The following is a 21,083-nucleotide window of genomic DNA, read 5'->3' as shown; positions in this document are numbered from 1 at the left end:
TGTTACCTTCTCAGGCAGGCCTGTGTGGAGGCATAAGTAGTGTAGAATGGGGCTAGAAAACCACACACCTTAAGGAAGCCCACAGCAACCCACAGAACCAAATGTCTCCAGCAGGCTTTTCCCTCTGATTTCGTCCAGACGCGGCTGAGAAGCAGGCCAGGGTAGTTGGCTCAGAGGACGTGCAGAGGTTTAGGGGGAAGGAAAAGACATCCCAGGAAGAGGGGCCCTGCTGTAGCTTATACATGCTCACCGAAAAGAAAAATACTGTTTGTCAGTTATTCGGCATCCTTTTTTTGCAATTCTTTTGAGTTTCTGTAGTGAGAGGCCTGTGGATGTCCTGGGGTAATTGTCCCACAGCCAAGGGGCTGCCCCATCCCACCTGCCCTACTGATGTCTGCAGGGAGTAGGGCTGGATGGGCTGGGAATGTGGCCTTTTGTGATATTGAGGCTGGAGTTTTTGGGGAAATGTTGTAGAGGCGAAGTCTGGCCAGCAAGAAGCGCTACAATGAGGCATCCTTTTGCTCTCCGCCTCTGGCAATTCACATCCAGCACATCTCTAGAGGATTTTGGGGTCTGAAATGGAGACGTGACTTGGGGGAGAAGTTCCCACAGGAAATAGGTGCCCTGTGCCCGGCGCTGCTTTTCCTGCCTTTGGGATGTGCTGGGAACTCTTCCCTTCCTCCTTTCGCTGCCAATTTCGGGTTGGAATGAAACAGCAGCACGTCCCGAAGTGTCCGGAAGGCCGGGAGATTTCCCGAAGTCTGAAGAGGGTCGGGCAGCCTGGATTCCGCAAGTCCCGTTTTTGAGAAGCCGCCTGCCTGGCTTCTCTTCCCGGCTGGAGCCTTTGGAGCCCGCCGCCCGAGGCTCCTCTCCCCGGCTCTGCCACGCCGATCCCAGGTTGGAAGACGGAGGCGAGCGTCGGCGGCTCCCGGGCAGCAAGAGCTCTGGGCTCGCTCCGGGGCTCAGCTGTTGGCCCGGGCCGGGAGGCGCTTCCAGCGGCCCGGGGGAGGAGGAGGCGGTCGCTGGCGCTTGGCCCGCCCCTCGCCCGCATTAGATATCCCGCACCCCGCCGGCCGCCTCCTTCCTTCCTCCCTTCGCCGGCTGCCGAGGAGCTGCGCGGCCGCGGCTGGTGAGCGCTGGCGGGGGCGGGCGGGCTTGGGGGAGCCTTCCCTTTGGCGCGCCCCGTCCGGCGGGCGCCCGGTTGCAAGAGGAGCCCCGTGTTGCGTCAGCTGTGCCGGCGGAGGGTCAACAGGTGCAGCTTCGCCTGCCCGCGCGCCACCTGAGAGGCTCTCAGCGCCGCCCGGGGAGTCCCGCGGGCTCCGCGTCTTTCTCCGGCGGGAAGGATGGGCTTGGACTTGGTCCGTCCCGCCAAAGTTTGTGGCTCCCGCGTTGAGCCGCCCTGCGTGGGACGCGGGCGTGGAAGGAGAGGCGCGTCCCGTCCCGGGGCTCCGCCTGCTCCTCCGGCCCTTCCAGCCTGCGAGGGAAGCCCCTGGGTGGGGAGGGGGAGGCGGAGGGGGCAGTTCAGCTTCGCCGGCGGCCCTGCGCTGCTGCTTCCCGGCTGGGCTCCCCTCTGGCCGGCTCTGTCCCGGGGCTTCCGGGCGGGGAAACTCCGAGCCTTGTAGCGCCGAGCTGGGTCTCGCCAGAGCGCCGAGAAAGCCCCGCTGCGGGAATGGCTCGCTCTGCCGGGGGCTCTGGGGCCCGAGCCGTCCCCGGGAGGTTTCATCCCTTTCGTCCTTCCGAGCCTTTCCCGGCTGCTGCTCCTCCTCTGGGGTCGGGGCGGTGGACCGAGTGCCTGAGAAAGGGGGGCCCGAAAGCAGCAGGAGAAGTTCCCCTCTGAGAATCCAAGCCTGCAGGTGGGTCCCGTCTGCCTTTCCCTCCTGGGTATTTGGCCAAGGCAGCTTAGGGAACAAAAGGGGGAAAGGAGACCCTGTTAGGGGCAGAAGCCCCCTTGGGGCCAGGAACGGGGCTGGTGGGCTTTCCTGCCTTTCATCTCGGCTTCTGGTCTGGAAAAACTTGGACTTGGGAGGGCCTTCTGGGCACTGCTCCCCAGTTCAGAGCCCAGGGCCAAGAAGCGGCAGGGAATCGGGGCCCAGGCACGTTCACACAAATGCCCACTTCAGTCAGGCCAAGCCCTTCTAGCCTTGGGGCCTGGCCAAAACCACTCTAGAAACGGCATGTATGTTTCTGCCTGGCTGAATGCAAACAGGTGTGTTCCTGCACAGAATGTTAAAAATGCGTCATTTGCCAGGTGCCAATTGCTGGAGATGAAAAGGGAGCTGCAGGCAGGATGCTCCTTTGCAGGGAAGGGGGACCGGGAGGGATCAGATCTTCCTGGCGCTCTCTTTCAGAGGATCTCTTGGCGCAGCTGACTTTAAAGTCAGGCTCATTAGTGCTGCCTGGCAGGTTGGGCTTCACAGACCTGCGCCTGGGCTTGGGAAGGTCTCGGAGCCCTTTCAGAGACGAGACGAGACAAGTGGGTCTCATCAAAGACTTCCAGGTTTCCTCATCCGTGGTGTTACCAGGCCATGCGGGGTGCAGGGGATTGCTGGGGGAAAAAAGTAGCCCAAAGGGAGTCGGTGCAGAGCCGGCCGTGTGCGGTTCAGTGATATGGCTCAGCTACAGACATGGTAACCAAAGAGAAGGGGCATTTATAGTGTAAAGCTTGCTGTGAGTGGGGGGGGGGGGCTGCTTTGTTTTGTTCTGCAAGAACCCTGAACTATTCAGGCTTCGATCCTGCCTGGTCTGGCTGAAATGGAGCACCAGCCTAGTCTTGTCCTTTCCCAGGTAGGATGTTGATTTATTTGCTGTTCCTGTTCCTGAATTCTGGCAGGCTCTGAAGGACACCAGAATAGTTACATAAAACATGCCTGACTACCAGATTGCTACCATGGCACCAAGTGCAGGATCTGCCTGGTTTCATATGTCATGTCATAGTTTGCTTGCCCATAGCTTGCTTGACAAACTAACATTGGCTGGTTTCTTACCCTGTGTCTGCCAAGCTATCAAAGCATGCCATTGCGGGCACCTGGTGAGAATCTGGTCAGGGGATCTCACCTCTGGAGCGTCACCTGTTGGCCCCACCTTGGGGTTATCCTTCTAGTTACTCTTTTCTTTGGGTCCTGGCTGTGCTGCCGGCAGCAGGGACGGGGATGCCTGGTGCCTTTCTTCCTGGGTGGATCTCCTGACCAGTCCCTGAAGAAGGCTCTAGACAAGCGTGCCAGGCTCAGGGGTTAATGGGCAACCCTTTACCTAATCATCAAGAGGGACCTAGTTGGGCAAATGTATGCACGGCCATTACGGGAGAAAGAGGAGGCTGGCTGGCCAGCCTCTGCCCCGGCTGGCTGATGCAAGCAATGATGCAGCTTCTACTCGCCATCTGTTTCTCTCGGGACCTTTGGCCCCGCCAGTTCACGCTCGGTGGATGATGTCTCTTTGCAGCCTCTCCTTGCCAAGAAGCTACAGCTAAAGCAGCCACCGGGTGACTCTTTTCTGCCAGAACCGGGAGGTCTAAATTGGCAGGGTGATGCCCCTGTCTGTCACAGGTGCATGGAGCGGTTTGTTTGCTTTTCCTCCCATTTCCAGCAAGCCCCACAGAGTGGAAGGCGGTTTTTCTCGGGGAGAAGGCCTGGGGAATATTTAGCAACCCTTTTGGAGAGGGCTGGAGGAGAGAAAGCCAGAGGCTTGAGAGAGAGGATTGGATTAGAGATGAAGGCTGTCCCACAGAGCCCCTCAACCTTATGGGCACCAAGGACTCGTTCCCTGGAGAAAGGTTTTTCCATGGACCAGAGGGGGCCTGGTTTCACGTGCTGCCTGCATCTCATGGATGGGGCTTCGCTTGTTTTGTTTTGTTTTGTTTTTTTAATTTGATTTATATGCCGCCCTTCTCCGGAGACTCAGGGCGGCTTACAATGTGCTAAGCCCCTGATACGAGTGATCTCCGACCTTCGGATTTTTCGTCGGGCCCTAAAAACTCATTTTTTCCAGTTAGCCGGTCTGTCTTGATTTTAGGGTTAGTTTTTAAAATTTTAATATTGATTTTAATTGACAAGTTTTAAATTATGGGCCAAATTATAAATTATTTTAACTTTATTTTTAAACTGTGATGTTTTGTATAGATGTTTTTATCTTGGCTGTTCACCGCCCTGAGTCCGAAAGGAGAAGGGCGGTATAGAAATTTGAATAAATAAATAAATAAATAAATAAATAAATAAGCAATAGCCTTCATCCTTTTTGTATATTTATACAAAGTCAGCTTATTGCCCCCACAACTGGGTCCTCAATTTACCTACCTTAGAAAGGATGGAAGGCTGAGTCAACCTTGAGCCTTGGCGAGATTCGAACCTGCAGTAATTGCAGGCAGCTGGTCTTAATAACCAGCTTAATAACAGGGTGCCTTAGACCACTGTACTACCAAGGCTCTTTTGCATGGCCTAGTTGCTGGCATGCTGTGGACCAGTGCCGGGAGTTGGGGAGCCCTGTCATGGAGGAGAGAGCAGCTTTGCTTTTAGCTGCTTCAGAAGGGAAGAGGAAGAAGAGGCCTCGGCGTATAGGAGGGACGAGCGCAGGTTCTGTGGCTGCCACCTTCGAGCAGGGGCCGAATGGCCACTGACGGGAGGTCAGTGACGCAGTGGTATATTTCCTGCTTCAGGAAAGTTTTGGACTGCTGTCTGTGGCCCTATCAGACTTGGGCGATTGTCTGAGCCAGAGAGTGTGAAGTGCGGCACCAGCTCCATTCAAAACAGTCACATTCCGGTGCTGCTTTTCCTCTGGCAGGTGCCTCCCCCCTCCCTCTCCATTCCTCCAGAGGTGCGCATCATTTTCTAATAAGTTATGGCCGATGAGCAGGAAGGCATAAAGAGCACCTCCCGTGTCCTCATTTCCCTGTTGGGACTCTTAATGGGTTGGCAGCTGGCAGAGCCCTTCCAGGCGTCTGCCAGGCTGGGCGAGAGTGGGGTTGTTTTCCTCTTTGCTAATTTAAGGAAGAGAAAAATGAAAAAAACCAAAGCATCCTACAAAAAAAAGCCCAGGCCAGGCTTCTGCGCTTGGAAATGTGTTAAGGCCCTGCACAAAGTGATTTCTCAGCATGCAGAAGCCCCTTTTGCCTTGATCTGCTTTTAGAAAACAAAAAACTTGCCTGCCTCTTCCTGGCCTGGCGGGGGGGGATAAGGGGGGGGCTCTGAATGCAGCCCCTCCTGCCTTGCAGGGCCTTGAAAATCAGGAGTCTGGTCACCTTGACATCTTTTCTTTCTCGGCTGCCAGCCTCTATTTCCCCTTTTCTTCAGACTCCAAGCCTGGCCTGCGTCTGTCTTAATTTCTCCAGCTTCTTCCATCTGTTTTCCACATGCCAAGGTCACCTCACGGCTCCTGTGTGACTTTGCTGGGTGAGGATTCAGCGGGGGGCTCTCTGACTTATGGAAAGCCCCCGACTGAAGGCTGCTGCAAGGACCAGTGAGGAGCCAGAGGCAGCACGCCTGAAATGCTGGTTGCTGGGAGACGGTGGAGCAGAGGGCTTCCCAAATGTGCCAGTCGGGCGCCTGCGGACCCAGCCTTGGCACCGACAGTGGATCTGTGGCCTGACCCTGCAGAGTTCTCCAGATGCCTGACTGTATGCTCCTTGGATTTCTGAATGGGCAAAAGCTTTGCTTTAAGGGCTAGCTGGGTTTCTCTCCTCTTCTGGCTCAGTGAGATCCTAGCAATTAAAGCACAGGACGGGTTTTTCGGTTGGTGATCCCGGGGCAGGACGCTTGGCTCTCCGGCCACTGAGTGTGGCCAGACGCCTTCTTCAATGCATGTGAGGAAAAGACCTCCTGCTCTCGGAGAGGCCAGGAATTAACGTGTCTCGTGACGGCCAAGACCCAGGGCCGTTTCCTGAAACAACATCTGAAATTCCTGCATGTACAACTCGCCTGGGGTGGGCCTGGAAGGAGTCAGCCGCCCGGGTCCTTCTCTTCCAGGCGAAGGGTCAAGCGGCCCAGGACCTCTTCTCCGCCTTGAGGGCTGCTGGCACAGCCCAGAGGCTGCCTTTCTCGAGAGTGACGGGGCAGGTGCAGGGGAGGCAGCAATGGCCTGCTTCGGCCCCTCAGTCCCTGTCAGTGCCTGCTTGCTTTGGGCTCCCCCTTCCCTGCAGTAACCTTGGCTACGCTGCTGCTGCTGCTACATGGGCCATGGGGATGGCCTCCCTGCCCAGCTACGGCTGCAAACACTTGACCTTCTGCCTCCCTGTCAGCTATTAATAGGCTGAGGCTTCCAAGGCACAACGGCTTCCTGCTCGAATGGCAGACTGAGTTTGGGTCTCTTTTGAGTTGGTGGCACTTCATCAGGTGCTTTGCTAACTGGTGGTCAGGGAGGCGAGGCAGGTCTGGACCTTGGAGGGAGGAGGTGGGCAGCACTGTAAGGGTCGGACACCTTTCCATTGGGGGCTCCCCCCCCCGATTTGGCATAAGCACCAGGGGCAGCCCTGCCAGCAAGGCTCTTTGCTGCAAGGAGGGGGGCCACCCAGGATGCCAAGCAAGGCTGCCCCCTTCTCGTCCCCTCTGGCCGATTGGCCCCCTGGCCTCCTGGCAGCTGTGCTGTCCTCCTTAGCGGGGAGCTGCGCTTTTGAAAGCTGCATTCCAAGGAAGCTTCTCCTTCAGCCAGAAGGGGCTTTGTGGAAATTCTCACGTCGTCCCTGGCCACTCATTGACAGAAGACCAATGTTGCAAGCAGCCCTGGCACCTGGGCACGTTTTTCATTTGCCAGCCCTTCTCCCATACAGCTAGCTGAGCCAAGCCAGGCCGTTTGGCAGGGTCTCCTCGTCTGCCTGGGGTTTTCATTTGCACACAAAGGCTCTAGGGTGGCTGAGGCCTCCCACTTCAGGTGTCTGCTTCCATGCCAGACACCTTTTCAGCCCCCCCGCCCCCCCCCCCAAGTGGGCAAGGGCAACAGGAGCAGAACCACCATGAAGCTGGCCGGCAACCCTTCCGAGGACACTAGACTCCCAAGGCTGGCGCACCGGCAGGCTTTGATGCTTAGTTGTGCTCCATCACTCCTGACAGCAGTTTCGTGGCAGGATAAATGAACCGTCAGAGCTGGGCTTTTGCCCTGGCTGAAAAACAGCCTGGAAGTGCTGACTGGGAAAGGAAACAGATCAAAGCTTTGTCTGCTGGGTTTTTGTAAGGATTTTCTGGTGCACCGGATTGTCTGATCCCAGAAGGTCATGCCAGGCTTGGCTGGACAGTTGGTGGGAATGCTTCCCCTCCCCTGCCCATAGCCGGGGGGGGGCAGTTTTCTCCCTGCGCTTATGGGAACCTCTTCCCCAGGGAAGTTTGGGCACTTTGCCTTGTGGGAACTGTGGTCTGTGGCAGCTGGGGGCAAAAGCTCTGGAGTTTTGCTGGCACAGAGCGGAACCTGGCACTTTGTCCAGCCTCTCTCCTGGGAGATCTTTCAATTATCTTCCACTGGACTGGAGAACAGACTGCTGAGCACCTCCACTGGGGCGGCCTTGTTTTTCTTCTTAGAAGGTCCTTATAGCTTCCAAACTGAGATGTAAGGGGAAAAAAATCTGAGATCTCTCGGGAGTAAATCTGAGTCATGCAACCCTTGGAAACCCCGCAAACCCCCACCCATCTCCCCAGGGATCTTGGTTAAGTCAACTGTCTCCCCTCTGGGGGTCCTAATGGGAAAGGTCGGCTGCGTATCAGGCCTGGGAAGAAGGGAGACAGGCTGACGGTGATGGGATGAGGGCCAGGGGGGAGATGCGTGCAATGGACACAAACCGAGTGAGACCTGCCTTTTGTTCTCGTTCTCCTTATGGGGCCAAGAAAGAAGAGGAAACTCACCAGGGATAAATTCAATTAGTTTAGGGCAGGCCCTGCAATATTTGATTTTGAAACAGATTTCTGCATCTTTGAATTGCTGCTGTTTTTCCGGATCTTGCTTATCTGATTTTTTTTTTTTTTGGCTCACTAAAGAGATTCGACTTGGGTCTTCTTCCCTTCTGCTTGTACAAGTGTGGCCCTGATTTCTCAGCTCCTGAAGGACGCCTGGAGTGGTCCCCCCACCCCCCCCCCACCCCCAGCAGAGGAAAGAGATGGTCATTAATCTCCTCTGACCATCGGTCTGGAGAGGGGAAAGAGGCTGCTCCTTTGCTGCCTCTCCCTTTGGACAAAGCCATCCATCAGCTGATGGATGGGCCAGGCCGATGGCACCGCATTGATCGGAAGCACAGCAAAAGATGGAAAGCCACAGGAAAGCCTCCCTCCCTTTCCCCAACCTACTGCCCAAAACGGACCATCTGCGTATTTTAATAAAGATCCTATGTCTAGGCCCCATTAGGAAAGCAGAATTCCTGAGCGGAATTGAATGCTTGACATTCAAACCAAGATGCGCTTGGACACCCAGAGAGAGCGGTCACCTTCCGGAGAGGACAAACAGCTCCTGGACTGGTCCTGGGTTGTGGCTCTTTGCCTTTGTCTGACCCTGGATGCAAAAGCCACCCTCTTCTTTCTTAGTGCCCCCTCCTCCCTCTTTCCTGCGCAGGTGTAAGTGCCATGCCGAGCCGTGTTTTTTTCTTTTTTTAAAAAAAACTCTGATTAATGATTAAAGTGCAAGCCAGATTTGCAAATCGGGCAAAGTTATAAATCATGGTTTACAAAGCATTGTGTTTGAGTTCCCAGAATTTACGAAGCCAAAATCACGCCAGATCCAGTATGTGGTGTGTTGAATGGCAGAAGCCACCGACTTGCTGGCAAGAGTGGGAAGGATGAAAACGAGGCAAAATCAGGGGTGGGGAGGGGGAAAGAGACTCTCTCTGCATAATTCCACCATGAAATAAAGCCTTATCTTGTCATGCGAATCACATGCTGGGTCTGATGATGGGCTTGAAGGTCTCGTCCAGCTTGGCTTAGCTAAAGTTTGTTCTGTGGTCTGTTAAATTAGCTTCAGTTGGTTAATAACTGAAGGTGCCTCCCTGACATTTATTCCAATGAGCAGCTTGTGTAAACACAATTAATCCAAGTAGTCGACGGAGGGCTGTTTTTCTTTGCTAACTTCTGCAGAGGTCTGTGATGCACAAAGGTGTAATGTGTAACCACAGCTGGCTACCTCTGCCGCTTTGGCTGGAGTGTTTTTCCTAAGATGGCAGTCTTCTTCCCAGCTCTCTCTGGGCTTTCCAAAACGTAGCCTTAAACTCAGGTTCTCAACTAGATGGACAGGGCAGCCGGGCGCCTTGGATCTCCGCTTCTCTAAAAACATCATTTCCAGAGTAATCTTTGGAGCCTGGACTGTACTTTCTCAGCATTATGCCCTGAGTGTGATTCCGGTAGAATCCACTTGGAGATTTTGCAAGAAAACTTTTCAGCCAATCAGGACGTGTCCGCAAACAGCTGGCCCTGAAAGAAGGAAGGGAAGCTCAGCTGGGGTAACTCCTCCGGGCAGCAGCCAGGGACCCCCAAGGCTGTGTAAGGTCTTCCGTCTTGAGCTCCCTGTGACTGCAGGCCTTCCTCCCCACTGCTGGCTGACAAGCTCTACTGTTTTCTCTGCTAGGTCCTTTCGGGAGACGGGACGTGGCACCACCATTTGCCAGGATGCTGAAGAGAACCTTGACCAACTTTGGCAAGAAGCTGATCCGGCAGCGGACCGTGGACCTGGGCTCGCAGGAAACTCAGCTGGCCCGCTGCCTCTCCACTGTAGACCTGATTGCTCTAGGCGTAGGCAGCACCCTTGGGGCAGGGGTCTATGTCTTGTCTGGAGAGGTGGCCAAGGATCAGGCTGGCCCATCTATTGTGCTCTGTTTCTTCGTTGCGGCCGTCTCATCTGTTTTGGCTGGCCTGTGCTATGCAGAGTTTGGTGCCCGTGTGCCCAAGGCTGGTTCTGCCTACCTCTACAGTTATGTCACCGTTGGGGAAATTTGGGCCTTCACTACAGGGTGGAATCTCATTCTCTCCTACATGATAGGTACATAGCCTTTCGCTTGGAGCAACGTCTGCTGAATGAGGATGTGAGGATGTCTTAAGGTGGAATACGGAAAGCCCAACCATGGTTTGCTTGCAGCATGAAATCAGGGTTCCCATTGGCTAAGCCATCCCTGACTTGTGATGGGTCCTTCTATGGGATTTTTCCTCAGATAGTCCAGCAAATACGCCAACACATCAATTTATCAAAGTTGCAGGACAAGCTTGCTTAGAAATGATCTGCGTTACTTCCTTGACTCCCCCAAATTGAGTCTCTTCCCAACTATTATGAGGAGGAATTTGATGAGAGTCAAGAGAAGGACTCTCATCTGTAGAAACCAGATTAAATAATGGGCATTTAGTGCACTTGCATACCATTCCTGACAAGCTTTACAGTTGCCTTTCAGCTCTCCAGATGTGCTGGAGAGGGTTGGAGGGGCCAGAGCAAGAATAGCAGAAGCTGTTCAAGAACAGAATTCTTTCCTTTGTCCATCGAGCTTCACTCAGTGGGTTTGAGTTGGGGATTGAAATGACCCATTTTCTGAGTTTGCACAGCAAGTGAACCAGAAACCGAGGGGTCCTTGGTGCTCTCTAAGCTTGGTGGTTTTCTTGCAGATGTCTCATTACCCAAACCAGGGAACCTCATCAAGCGCTAGGCAGAAACTGACCCATTGGGCCGAGTTTACATGACATGCTAAGTCACTAACCAAAGTAGGGAGCTGGTTTGCCGAGCTGGCTAAGCATGTTCCCAGGTATGCTGGGCATGCACTGAGCATGTAAGCATGGAGTGCTGTGTGTACGGCTGCTGCCGGATTGGGAAGGAGGTGGGATCTCTCCAACCTTAAGGGCCCGGGGTGTGTGTGTGTGTGTCTTTTGAGCCCTTCCACCATCCTCTGCTCCCGAGAAGGGACAAAAATCCCCTCCAGCCCTGCCTGGGAGACTTGCTTGAACTCACATAGATGCTGTTTTGCACCCTCAGGGACAGCAAGTGTGGCTCGGGCCTGGAGCTCCACTTTTGACCACATCATTGGGGGCCACATCTCCACTTTCTTCCGGAATCACACAGCTTTGCACCTGGAGAATGTGCTGGCCGAGTATCCCGACTTCTTCGCCCTCTTCTTGGTGCTGCTGCTCACAGGTGAGGCGTCATCACTTGCCTCTCCAACCGCGGGGCTCAGGCAGGCAGGGGCTTCCCCTCAGCCAGTGGGAGGCATTCCAGGGCAGAGTTGGCCTGTTTGTTTAAGAAGGTAATGCCAAACATTTCTGCTATGAAACCTCTCAAGACGCTGTACAAACTTATTGAATCTTAAGAAAACAGAAATGTATAAAACATAAATGCCACAGCAATGCTGATAGCAAGAAGTGCCTGGGATCCCAATGGAGTTTCATAAAATGTATGCCTGGCGTGGAGGTTGTTTTCCTTCCCTTTTCATAAACTCTGTTGCAGAGTTTGATATAAGATGGGCAGCTGTGTAAACGTTTTAAACAAGCAAAGCAGGACGATGGGAGATTCACAGTAGGAAGGAGGAAATTTGCTTCCTGCATTGATCTTCCACTGCGGAGATTCTTGACTTTGGCAGGGGGCAGATGGGGGGGACTTCAACTTGCCAAGGTTCAGCAACATTGACCTCCTGCCTTGGCTGCCCCCAGAGGAGCCCATTAATGATCAGCCAGTTGACGGACGTGAGGGATGGACGTGAGTCATGAGGCTGATAGCAGGGCCGGCATTCCTTAGAAATCAGGAGGAGCTGGGTCTTGGTCTCCACAAGGTTGGCTGATTGGCTGTGCCAGAGCAGAGCACCAAACTGGACCGTGTCTCGAAATTGGCAAGCTTTCGGCTGCTGTGCCTGCCACCTTGCAGATTTTGACACCACCTGGCCTTGCAAAGATGCGGCTGGACGGACATTGGATCCGATTCCATGAGGCTCTTGGGTGCTTAGGATGGAATTGCTGCTAACACTCAGGCAGGGGTGAAATCTACTTACCTTCCTTAACAGGTCGGAAGTGCACCACCTGGGTGTCATTACAGGAAGTCATGACACCCAGGCGGCGATTGCTACCGGATCGCCAAACCACAGGGAAAAAATTGCTACCGGATTGGGCGATCCGGGAGCATTTCACCCCTGCACTCAGGCCAAGAGAATGTGCTGATGTTGGTCATTAACAATAGCCAGGAAGGTGCCAAGTTGCAGCTTGGGTACAGCTGCAGAAAAGGCCCACGTTCCCCATCGCTTGACTTCCAAAGCACAATAGAACTGGCAGAATAGAATTGCATGAAGCGACCAGTGCCAGGATGGCACAGAAGCAGACTTTTAACTCTTGACCTGCCTGGCCCGTCTCTGCCCTCCGGAGGTAAAGCTTACACCCGGAGACCTTCCCCTGAGGAGCAACAACAGGCTCGGTCTCTTTTCTTTGGCTTCCAGGCCTGCTGTCGTTCGGAGTGAGCGAATCTGCCCTGGTGAATAAAATCTTCACGGCCATCAACTTGCTGGTGCTCAGCTTTGTCATCGTTGCGGGTTTTGTGAAAGGAGACGTCAAGAACTGGAACCTGTCCAAGGAGGATTATCAGAACCTCTCGCAAAACCTCTTGGAGTCTGGACACAAGTACGGGCCCCCTCCCCAGTCGTGGCTACCTCTTAGCTTTCGCAGAAGAGGGGAGGGGGAGGGGAGTTTGGCACCCCCCTATTCTCCTTGCTCCAGGGTAGCATCTACTGCTACAGGTGGTTTTTTTTGGGGGGGGTGTGTGGATGGATCTGCGGGAATGGCTGGAGGGAAAGCAGCAGCAAGTTGGGGAGAGCCCTGGAGCAGTGGTGAAATGTAAAATTTGTTACTACAGGTTCTGTGGGTGTGGCTTGGTGGGGAGGGGGGTAATGTGACTGGGTGGGCATGGCCAACATTTTTTTTTTTTTACGTTTAAAAGCCTCTGACATCCCAGCTGAGCCGCGCGATCATCAGAGGTTTTTCTTTTACTTTTAAAAGCATTTTTTCGGCCGAAGAAGTTGTAAAAAAAATGCTTTTAAAGATCGCGCAGCTCAGCTGGGCATGGTGGTGGTGGTGGTGGCGCAGGGATTTTTGCTACTGGTTCTCCGAACCACCACCCGCCATCGCTACCGGATTGGACAATCCGGTCTGAACCGGGAGCATTTCACCCCTGCCCTGGAGGCAAGATGGGGGACCCCAGGCCAGCTGGAGACTGGTGCCCCTCTTCGAAGGGTTGCCCCTCAAGGAGACCGCTTTCCTCACCTGCCTGCCTGTCTCCTCCAACAGGGACCACTTTGGCAATGGAGGGTTTGTCCCCTTTGGCTTTGAGGGAGTCCTCTCGGGGGCTGCCACCTGTTTCTACGCCTTTGTTGGATTCGACTGCATCGCCACCACAGGTAAAGTAGCGCTTTGGAGGCGGTGGAAGGGCTAGTGGGAAGGGAACGCTGTTCCTCAGTGCTTGTTGTGACCGAAGCCCAAGTAGTTATTACCAGACACAATTGATCCTAAAGAAACATATTTTATTAGAACAGCTGAGAATTACTTCATTCTCAGTTTAGTCCAAATTAATTCCAAAACAAATTCTTCATAAACAATCCTTCGGACTTATCACCAACCTTTGTCTACTTTGGCACCCTGCCAAAGGCTTTTCATGGCAAAACTCCAGAAACAAGAGACGATGACAAGAAACAAATGTAGCAACGTTGCTTTCCTACAAAGAGCCCAAGAGCCATTGCTGCTCTTTTAAGGCTTCTGGAAGGGGCCAATCATCTCCTGGCCTTATTCCGGAGTTGTCCGTTTTGCTTTAGCTACTCTTGCCTTCTGGCAGCCCTGCGCATGCATGCACTTGCTGGGAAGGTGCAGTGTGAAAGTTGTCTTCGAACTCTTGGAGGAGAAGCTTCAAGAGGGCAGAAGACGGGCATTCTCGTTTGTTTCAGAGGGCAATTCTAGAACCGGAGCTCCCTAGAAACAAATTTGGATTATTCTTAACAACTGAAGTTGTTTGGGGAGCCTCTGCAGCCCGTCTATTCTGCTAAGCAGAAAGGTTCGGAGCATTCTCAGATTCATGTCAGGGATACCGCGTGCTCATCAGGTGTGCGGGAACTAAACGCATCAGCCCTGAGGCTCAGATTCCCGGTTCTACCATGCCATCTTTAAGAAAGAGGTGCATAATTTGGGCAGTATGTTATGGCCAATGGTGGCCAGTACTGTGCTTCCTCGGCTACTCGGGAAGACCACTTCACAAGGCAGAGTTCATGTTTGTGAGAATGGTGTTGGCCTGCCAAATCAGTGAGCATGGGCAAGAGGTCCTTTAACCTTAGCCGACGTTGGGTATAGCAGACGAAGGAGGATTTTGCTGGGATCTCACCTGTGTCGCTCTGCACCTGTTCTTCCGCAGGTGAGGAAGCACGGAACCCTCAGCGGTCAATCCCCATCAGCATCATCATCTCCCTCCTCATCTGCTTTGTGGCCTATTTTGGCGTTTCGGCTTCCTTGACCTTGATGGTCCCCTATTTCCTGGTGGATAAAGAGAGCCCGCTGCCCGATGCCTTCAAGGCTGTGGGCTGGGAGCCCGCCCGCTATGTGGTAGCCATCGGCTCCCTCTGTGCCCTCTCCACAAGGTAAGAGAAACGAAGGGAGGTTGCTCAGTTCAGCCAGAATTCCTCATCTCTTGGTTGGCATGATTTATAGCTGTTTCACCGAGATGACTGACAGGTGACTTGCTTATTAATTCTTGAGCTCAAAACAATGCTTTTAAAGCACTGAAACCAGGGGTGAAATCCAGCAGGTTCTGACAGGTTCTGGAGAACCAGTAGCGGAAATTTTGAGCAGTTTGGAGAACCAGCAAATACCACCTCTGGCTGGCCCCAGCGTGGGGAGGGAATGGAAATTTTGCAGTATCCTTCCCCTGCCATGCCCACCAAGCCACACCACACCCACCAAGCCATGCCCACAGAACTGATAGTAAAAAAAAATGGATTTCACCACTGACTGAAACCCAATCAACCTGGGTTTTAAACAGGCCATTTTTGAAGGAAAGGGTAAGAGAATATGATGGCAGTTAGAGGTTTGAGGGGAAAAAAACGGCAGGATCCTGTGGTTTGAAAGAGAGTTAACCTTCTAGCGCAGAAGATGAACGTATGTCAGGACATCACAGAGAAATTCCTCTTCCCAAAAGTTGCTGCTTAAACCATGAAAAGCAGAAGATCAGGAACGGCCTTAATGAGATATTGGCCAATGAGCAAGCAGGTTTGGAACAGAGGCAATCCCTTGGTTCATTGAGAGGCCTGAGCCCCCATCCTAAACAGGGCCCAGAAGCCAAGTGGAGAAACACCAGAGACCCAGGGCCATCAGTGGCTTCTGCTCTTTCTCTGCCATGCAGTTTGCTTGGCTCCATGTTTCCCATGCCGCGAGTGATCTATGCTATGGCTGAAGACGGACTGCTCTTTCGGTTCCTCTTCCGGGTTCACAGACGGACCAAGACTCCCTTGGTGGCCACTGTCGTCTCAGGCATCATTGCAGGTATCTGTCCATTAATGGCTCCCCCCCCGCTTTATCTGTGATCCAGACAGAGATTTTTACAGCCTCTCTTCCCTTACAGCCCTGATGGCGTTTCTCTTTGAGCTGAAGGACCTGGTTAACCTGATGTCTATTGGCACGCTCCTGGCGTACTCTCTGGTGGCTATTTGTGTGCTCATCCTCAGGTGGGGGCCTCTTTGGGTGCTGATCCCTCGGCAGCTTAGATGGTGGGCAGGCAAGCTGGCTTTGAGGGTGATGAATATTGCAGCGCACAACTGGAGAAGCTACAGTTGAGAAGGCTGAGAAACAAGACCTGGCCACTGGGCCTTTGTTCTCACAGGACTTGTTGTTTGCAGAGAGACTAATCAGGAATTCCTGTTTTTGCCACTCTTGCTTTCCTGATAGATACCAGCCTGAGCTATTGAGGTTCTCCAAAGATCTGGAAATGCTCGAGATAAATGGAAGTGAAGAAGAAAAGATGACCATTAATTCCACGGTCGGTGACAACCAGAATGCATTCAAAGAGAAGTTCACCTGCAGGAGTCTTTTCTTCCCCTCTGAAGACATCCCAACCCATGTGTCAGGGCGCATCGTCTACATCAGCACCACGGTCGTTGGTAAGGATTCCTGGGGAGAGGGAGAAATTGGGCATCCTTGCTGACCTGCAGTTGAGGACCCCAGTGGCTGAGACTAGGGGGCCTCCAGAGACGACCGGAAGGAGCAACTGGCCGGGCTCGGCTCCTTTGCAGGAGACCAAGAGAAGAGCAGGAAGAGGCCAGAATCATGTTCCAGGATTCCGGGATTGGGATTGTACAGACGAGTGGCTTCTCAGGCGTGGGAATGGAAAAGGTCTAACTTGCCTAACCCTTCCTTGCTTTTGGTCTCATTTTCTTGCAGCCGTCACGATCACTGCCCTGTGTGGCATCCTGGCCCATAAGCGGGCAGCCCTCCAGGTGGGCAGTGTCGGCTGGGTCATTGCCTGTGTCATTCTCCTGGGCATTTTGCTCACTGGCACCGTCATCATCTGGAGGCAGCCAGAAAGCAAGACACGCCTCACTTTCAAAGTAAGACTCTGGCCAGCTCTTCCTCAGGGGCCCCGTGGGGGATGGAGAGTCCGGAGCCTTGCTCTTGACAAAGGAGCAGGAGAGCTGGACGGTTGTTTCCTCAATGGCACTTTGCCAGGGAGGTTATCTCCTGCCTTCAAGCCAAGTTTCCATCCTGGCCGGCCCGCTCCCTCCCTTGGCCTCTCCCAACTGGCCTCCTCTTCCTTTCCAGGTGCCTGGCCTGCCGTTGCTCCCCCTCTTCAGCATCCTGGTGAACATCTATCTCATGATGCAGCTCGATGCAGGAACCTGGGCCCGCTTTGCTGTCTGGATGGCCATCGGTAAGGAACTTGCTGCCCTATTGCGAGGGCTGCCTGGTGCAGAATTTTTCCCGCGTGGTGACCCTGATCGGGGCCGCCGGGCCTGCTCTTACACTATGGAACTTTGTCTCTTTCTCAGGCTTTGCCATCTATTTTGGTTATGGGCTCCAGCATAGCGAAGAAGGGCAGGGGCCCCAGCAGTCCCAGTCTGCCACCAATAAAGGCCTGCCTTCGGCCAATTCTGAGCTGAGCCAAGAGATCGCCATCTGAGAGAGGCGGCTGCTTCTGTCCTCCTTCCACTGCCATTGACACCCCCGAGTTCTTGTTTGCCTCCTGCCCCACCCTTCAAGAAGGAAGCCGTGGCACGTGGGATCTTCACTGGTACATTGGACTCAACCTGTGGCAGCAGCTTCATTTCGCAGAGGAGGTCAATAAAGCAAGCTGGGACAAAATTTAGGCAGCAGCCTTTTCTCCCAGGTGGGATGGGGAGGGGAGAGCGACCTTCAGACGAGAAGCTGCCACACATGGTTTATTTATTTACCCGGCTTTGCTGGCTAGATTGCCTCCCTCAGACCTAGATGTATGTAAAAGTGTCAAACGTGAAGAGTCCCCAAATGATCTCCAGGACTGTCAGTCTAGTTTTAACTATTGTTTGTATGTCATTTTTTTTCAGAGATGTTAGGTGTTTTTTTAATATCGGTACAACTCCATGCTCTTAGCTTTTTTTTTAAAGTTGGACTCATCTGACCCCCCGTCAGATGCCTTTTCTCAGATGCCCTTGGTCATGGGTCTCCAGCAGAAGCAATCTGGCGGCCTCCAGAAATTTAGACAGCCTGGGAATTGTAGCAGTGCAGTATTAGGCTGGGGCATAATTGCTTAAATAAGCGTGGTGGTTTGGAGCTCTGCCGTTCTTCTTGCCCAAATAGGTTAAATAGGTTCCTGGGGTTTCTCAAATAAAATAAAAACGGATTATTTCTACCAATGGGATACAAAACTGGCTTACCCAACATGCTGACATATATGGATTCGACGTCCTGAACACATTCAGCCCATAATAGTTTATTCGCGAGAGCAGGCTGCAGTGCCTTGAATGAATCGGCCGAGTGTGAAGTGGGGTGAGAGGATCAACAGCTGAGTAAAGTCATAGTAAAATAAGTCAGTTTGTTAATATGAAACTAAGCCTGGAGATAATCACCACCACATCAGCCTTAGGGGCTCCCCCATGCTGGAAGGTGAGGATGCAAGAGAAGGGGAGGGAAGCTGGGCACTGACCTCGTGGTCAGTAGCTGCCAACAGGAGAGCCCTTGACCCTCGGTGCCGCCACCTTCTGGACCAGAGGCCAGGGCTAAAGAGGGAGGCCGAGCGAGCGCATAAGGGCCTGCTGAGTCTGGTTGCTTAGAACGAAGCCAGCAGCAGACCACAGCTGGCAAAAGCTCAAAGCAAAGTGAGGTCATTGCCAGACTTCATCTGTTGCAAAGATGGCAAAGCCAATAAACCCTCACTGGCTCCAAAACAGGGTGGAGATTTTTTTCCTCCTAATAAAAGCAGCCAAATCTATTGTCCAGCTAGTGATTTCCTGTTTTGGCCCATCCTGAAACTGGCAAGGAAACCAGTCCCTAACTTGGAAGGCACCAGGTTGGCAAAAACAGGATTGGGGTTGCTTGTTTTCTCCAACTGTTAAGGGAAGAAGTGGGATGCTTTCTATCACGATGCAAATTATTTACCTTTCGACTGGGAAAATAATTCTGAGAATTCCCCAGAAATCTGGTTAGTGACGTTGGTTGTATGTACGCAGATACACTCCAGTTACATCAGAAGGCCAGGCTTTCTAACAACTGCACCAGGGCCAAGTTCTATGATGCCAAAGCCATTTCAAACTTCACGCAGCTCTGTTCCAAGTCTTATGATTAATTTCCCCAACATTTCCAAAAGCAAGTTGTGAATGTGCAGGGCCAACACTGAATTTGTTGTTGTGTTTTGGAAGTTAGCTCTGTACGCACACTTTTGACGTTTCCTCTTTCGGAAGGAGATTTGGTACCATCTCATCTCAGGGTTTGTAACTCAGTGGCAGAATCTTCATGGGCAGAAGGTCCCAGATCTTCAGCAAAGGCTGGGAGCACCGTGTCTGGAACCCAACCTGAGATAAATGGGCCAATTCAGCAAAGGCAGCTTCTCATGTTCCTAACTTTACCTTACTCTGCAGCCTCGCTCAGGGCAAGAGGGGGAGATTTCCACTTGTTTTTACAGAACTTTGTTGTCTTGTTTGAACATCTACGATACATGTGCACAAAAGTTCTTCAACATGAATATAATACGCAGCATCTTAATGCATTTGTTGGACCAAATAAAATGTTGTGCTATTATTCGGTGTCCTCTGTGGTTTGTAGTATGAAGCAGGGGTGAAATCTACTTGTCCTTACCGGTTCAGAAGTGCACGCGCCATGCACGCGTCAGATGCAAAACCTTTCTGCGCATGCACAGAGGGTAAAAAACACATTACCTCCTGGATAAAACCAGGAAGTAATGACACTCGGGCAGGTGGGCGGAGCCTCGCGCCACCATCGCTACCAGTTCTCCGAACCACTTGCCACCATCGCTACCGGATCGCCTGATCCGGTCCGAACCGGGAGCATTTCACCCCTGGAATGAAGACAAGAATACATGCAGCCATTTCAATTGTCTGAGTGATGTTCTAGAGCCATGGAGAGGAAGGAAACCTGGCTAGGGCAGAGAACGAGATCCATTAATTTCCCTAGAAATGCCACACTCTCGAGTTTAGATGAGGTGAAGTAGGGTCACCCTACAGATTTCAGCACAAAAGAGGAAAAACCAGCCCTGCCAAAGATAATAAAGATACCAGGAACCCGACGGGGTGATGCAGTAGGGGAACAGGAAAGGCAGATGGGTTACGTAAGCTGAGCAGAGGCAAAGTGACAAGCTTGCATTCGAGATCTCGGCAGCTTGCAGGCAAGACGGACTTACACAGAGGCAGCCAGGGAAGAGGCTGGGAGCTGCCCCGCTGAGGAAGGGGCCATACTCTGCCTAGAGGGCCAGGCCAGAGGTTCCCAGTTTTGTCCGACTGCCATCTGTGCCAGAGGGGAAGGCTTACCAAATGCCAGATTCCAATAAACTCTTGCAAGCAATTTGATTTAGGCTTGAGCGGCTGGCCAGCTTCCAGCCACTTGGTTCTGACAGACACAGGAAGCCAAAGCCAGATAGCCGGCCGCTGGCTTTCCTACCAGACCCCACTACAACCAGCCAGGAAGACAAGTTTAATCGAATGTCAAAGAGACAAATGCTTAGGTTAGCTATGCCAAGGATGATGGAAGAGAAGGTAAAGCCATTAACTATAGCAATGTTTCTTTTAATAGATGTTTATCATATACTCTCAAGCAGCCCTTTTCCGAACATGGGCTCTTTTTAAAATCATCATCATCATCATCAAATGAAGACACATGTAAATACCATACATCCATTCAAAGCTATCTAGAAATCTTTCTCTTTTTCACAGAATCCATGCCTGGATTCTTCTCATTAGTTTCCACAGTTCCAACAAGTATTAACCACATTCAGGACATAGAATAAACAGGGCCAGATGTTTTCTAACCTCATAATGACTGAAGAAGTGAATAATTAATGAAGAGATGAGTCTCTCACTCAACTTTTCTCACACCAACCCAGCAATCCTTTTCCAGGCCTTTGAAACCTTCATACCCCGACCTCCCTGGGTGGGTGGTTAAGACAACTTCTCTGGAATTTAATAGGCACTTTTCAAACTCACTTACCAAACAGAATTCTTCGCCCTTTCAAATGTGACACTTTCCTCATCTTTCTGCTACTGTGCAGAGGGAAGGGGGGAGAAGGTTGAAACGGAATCCAGTGCAGAATAAATGCAACTTTTTAATTATATAGCTTTTTGCCTAAATTAAGGTTTGGCCGTGAGTGGAAATCTGAGCCTTTTACGCAACTTCATAGCCATTCAGTGGGGATCAGAGAGCAAGAGTCACCACTCTTGAAACCTCATGACTAGCGGATGAAGAGCCAGGCAGATGGCCAAAACGTCGTGTGGATCACTGCTGCCCTGAAGTGGTCACGTGTGCAGATTTGCAAGGAACCCATGACTACCTGGATTGTGAAAAACGCTCTAATCTACCAGTTTCCTTGCCTGTCGTCTTCCATCAAAGAGCACCATTTTCCCAACTGACAAAGCATCCCAATATAAAAATGGTATTTTAATTACAAACTGGAATAGTTCTTTTTCCAGCAATCTGCCTTTATGACCACATCTATAC

At 52.3% G+C, this 21,083-nt stretch overlaps 1 protein-coding gene across 1 annotated transcript; it reads left to right on the top strand.

Moving 5' to 3' along the window:
- Positions 1–1,109: 1,109 nt before the first annotated feature.
- SLC7A3 (solute carrier family 7 member 3) lies at positions 1,110–19,143 on the top strand. The gene is made up of 12 exons (XM_070951829.1): positions 1,110–1,129; positions 9,523–9,933; positions 10,909–11,067; positions 12,353–12,533; positions 13,197–13,306; positions 14,308–14,530; positions 15,292–15,431; positions 15,511–15,613; positions 15,834–16,045; positions 16,326–16,492; positions 16,704–16,812; positions 16,931–19,143. The coding sequence occupies exons 2-12, from the start codon at positions 9,564–9,566 to the stop codon at positions 17,059–17,061; spliced, it is 1,905 nt and encodes a 634-aa protein (XP_070807930.1). The 5' UTR covers positions 1,110–1,129; positions 9,523–9,563; the 3' UTR covers positions 17,062–19,143.
- Positions 19,144–21,083: the final 1,940 nt, after the last annotated feature.

The sequence above is a fragment of the Pituophis catenifer genome, unplaced genomic scaffold (genome assembly GCF_029215685.1).
Source record: "Pituophis catenifer annectens isolate HBS135680 unplaced genomic scaffold, rPitCat1.0.hap2 SCAF_11, whole genome shotgun sequence".
Classification (NCBI taxonomy): domain Eukaryota; kingdom Metazoa; phylum Chordata; class Lepidosauria; order Squamata; family Colubridae; genus Pituophis; species Pituophis catenifer.
Note: the sequence above shows the minus strand (reverse complement) of the source record. Positions and strands in the feature narration are given on the sequence as shown.

Excerpts from the sequence above, each read along its gene's own strand:
- SLC7A3 (XM_070951829.1), top strand. The coding sequence starts at position 9,564 with ATGCTGAAGAGAACCTTGACCAACTTTGGCAAGAAGCTGATCCGGCAG. Across the intron at positions 15,614-15,833 it reads ATTTGTGTGCTCATCCTCAG|ATACCAGCCTGAGCTATTGA; the intron begins GTGGGGGCCTCT and ends CTTTCCTGATAG. Across the intron at positions 16,046-16,325 it reads CATCAGCACCACGGTCGTTG|CCGTCACGATCACTGCCCTG; the intron begins GTAAGGATTCCT and ends ATTTTCTTGCAG.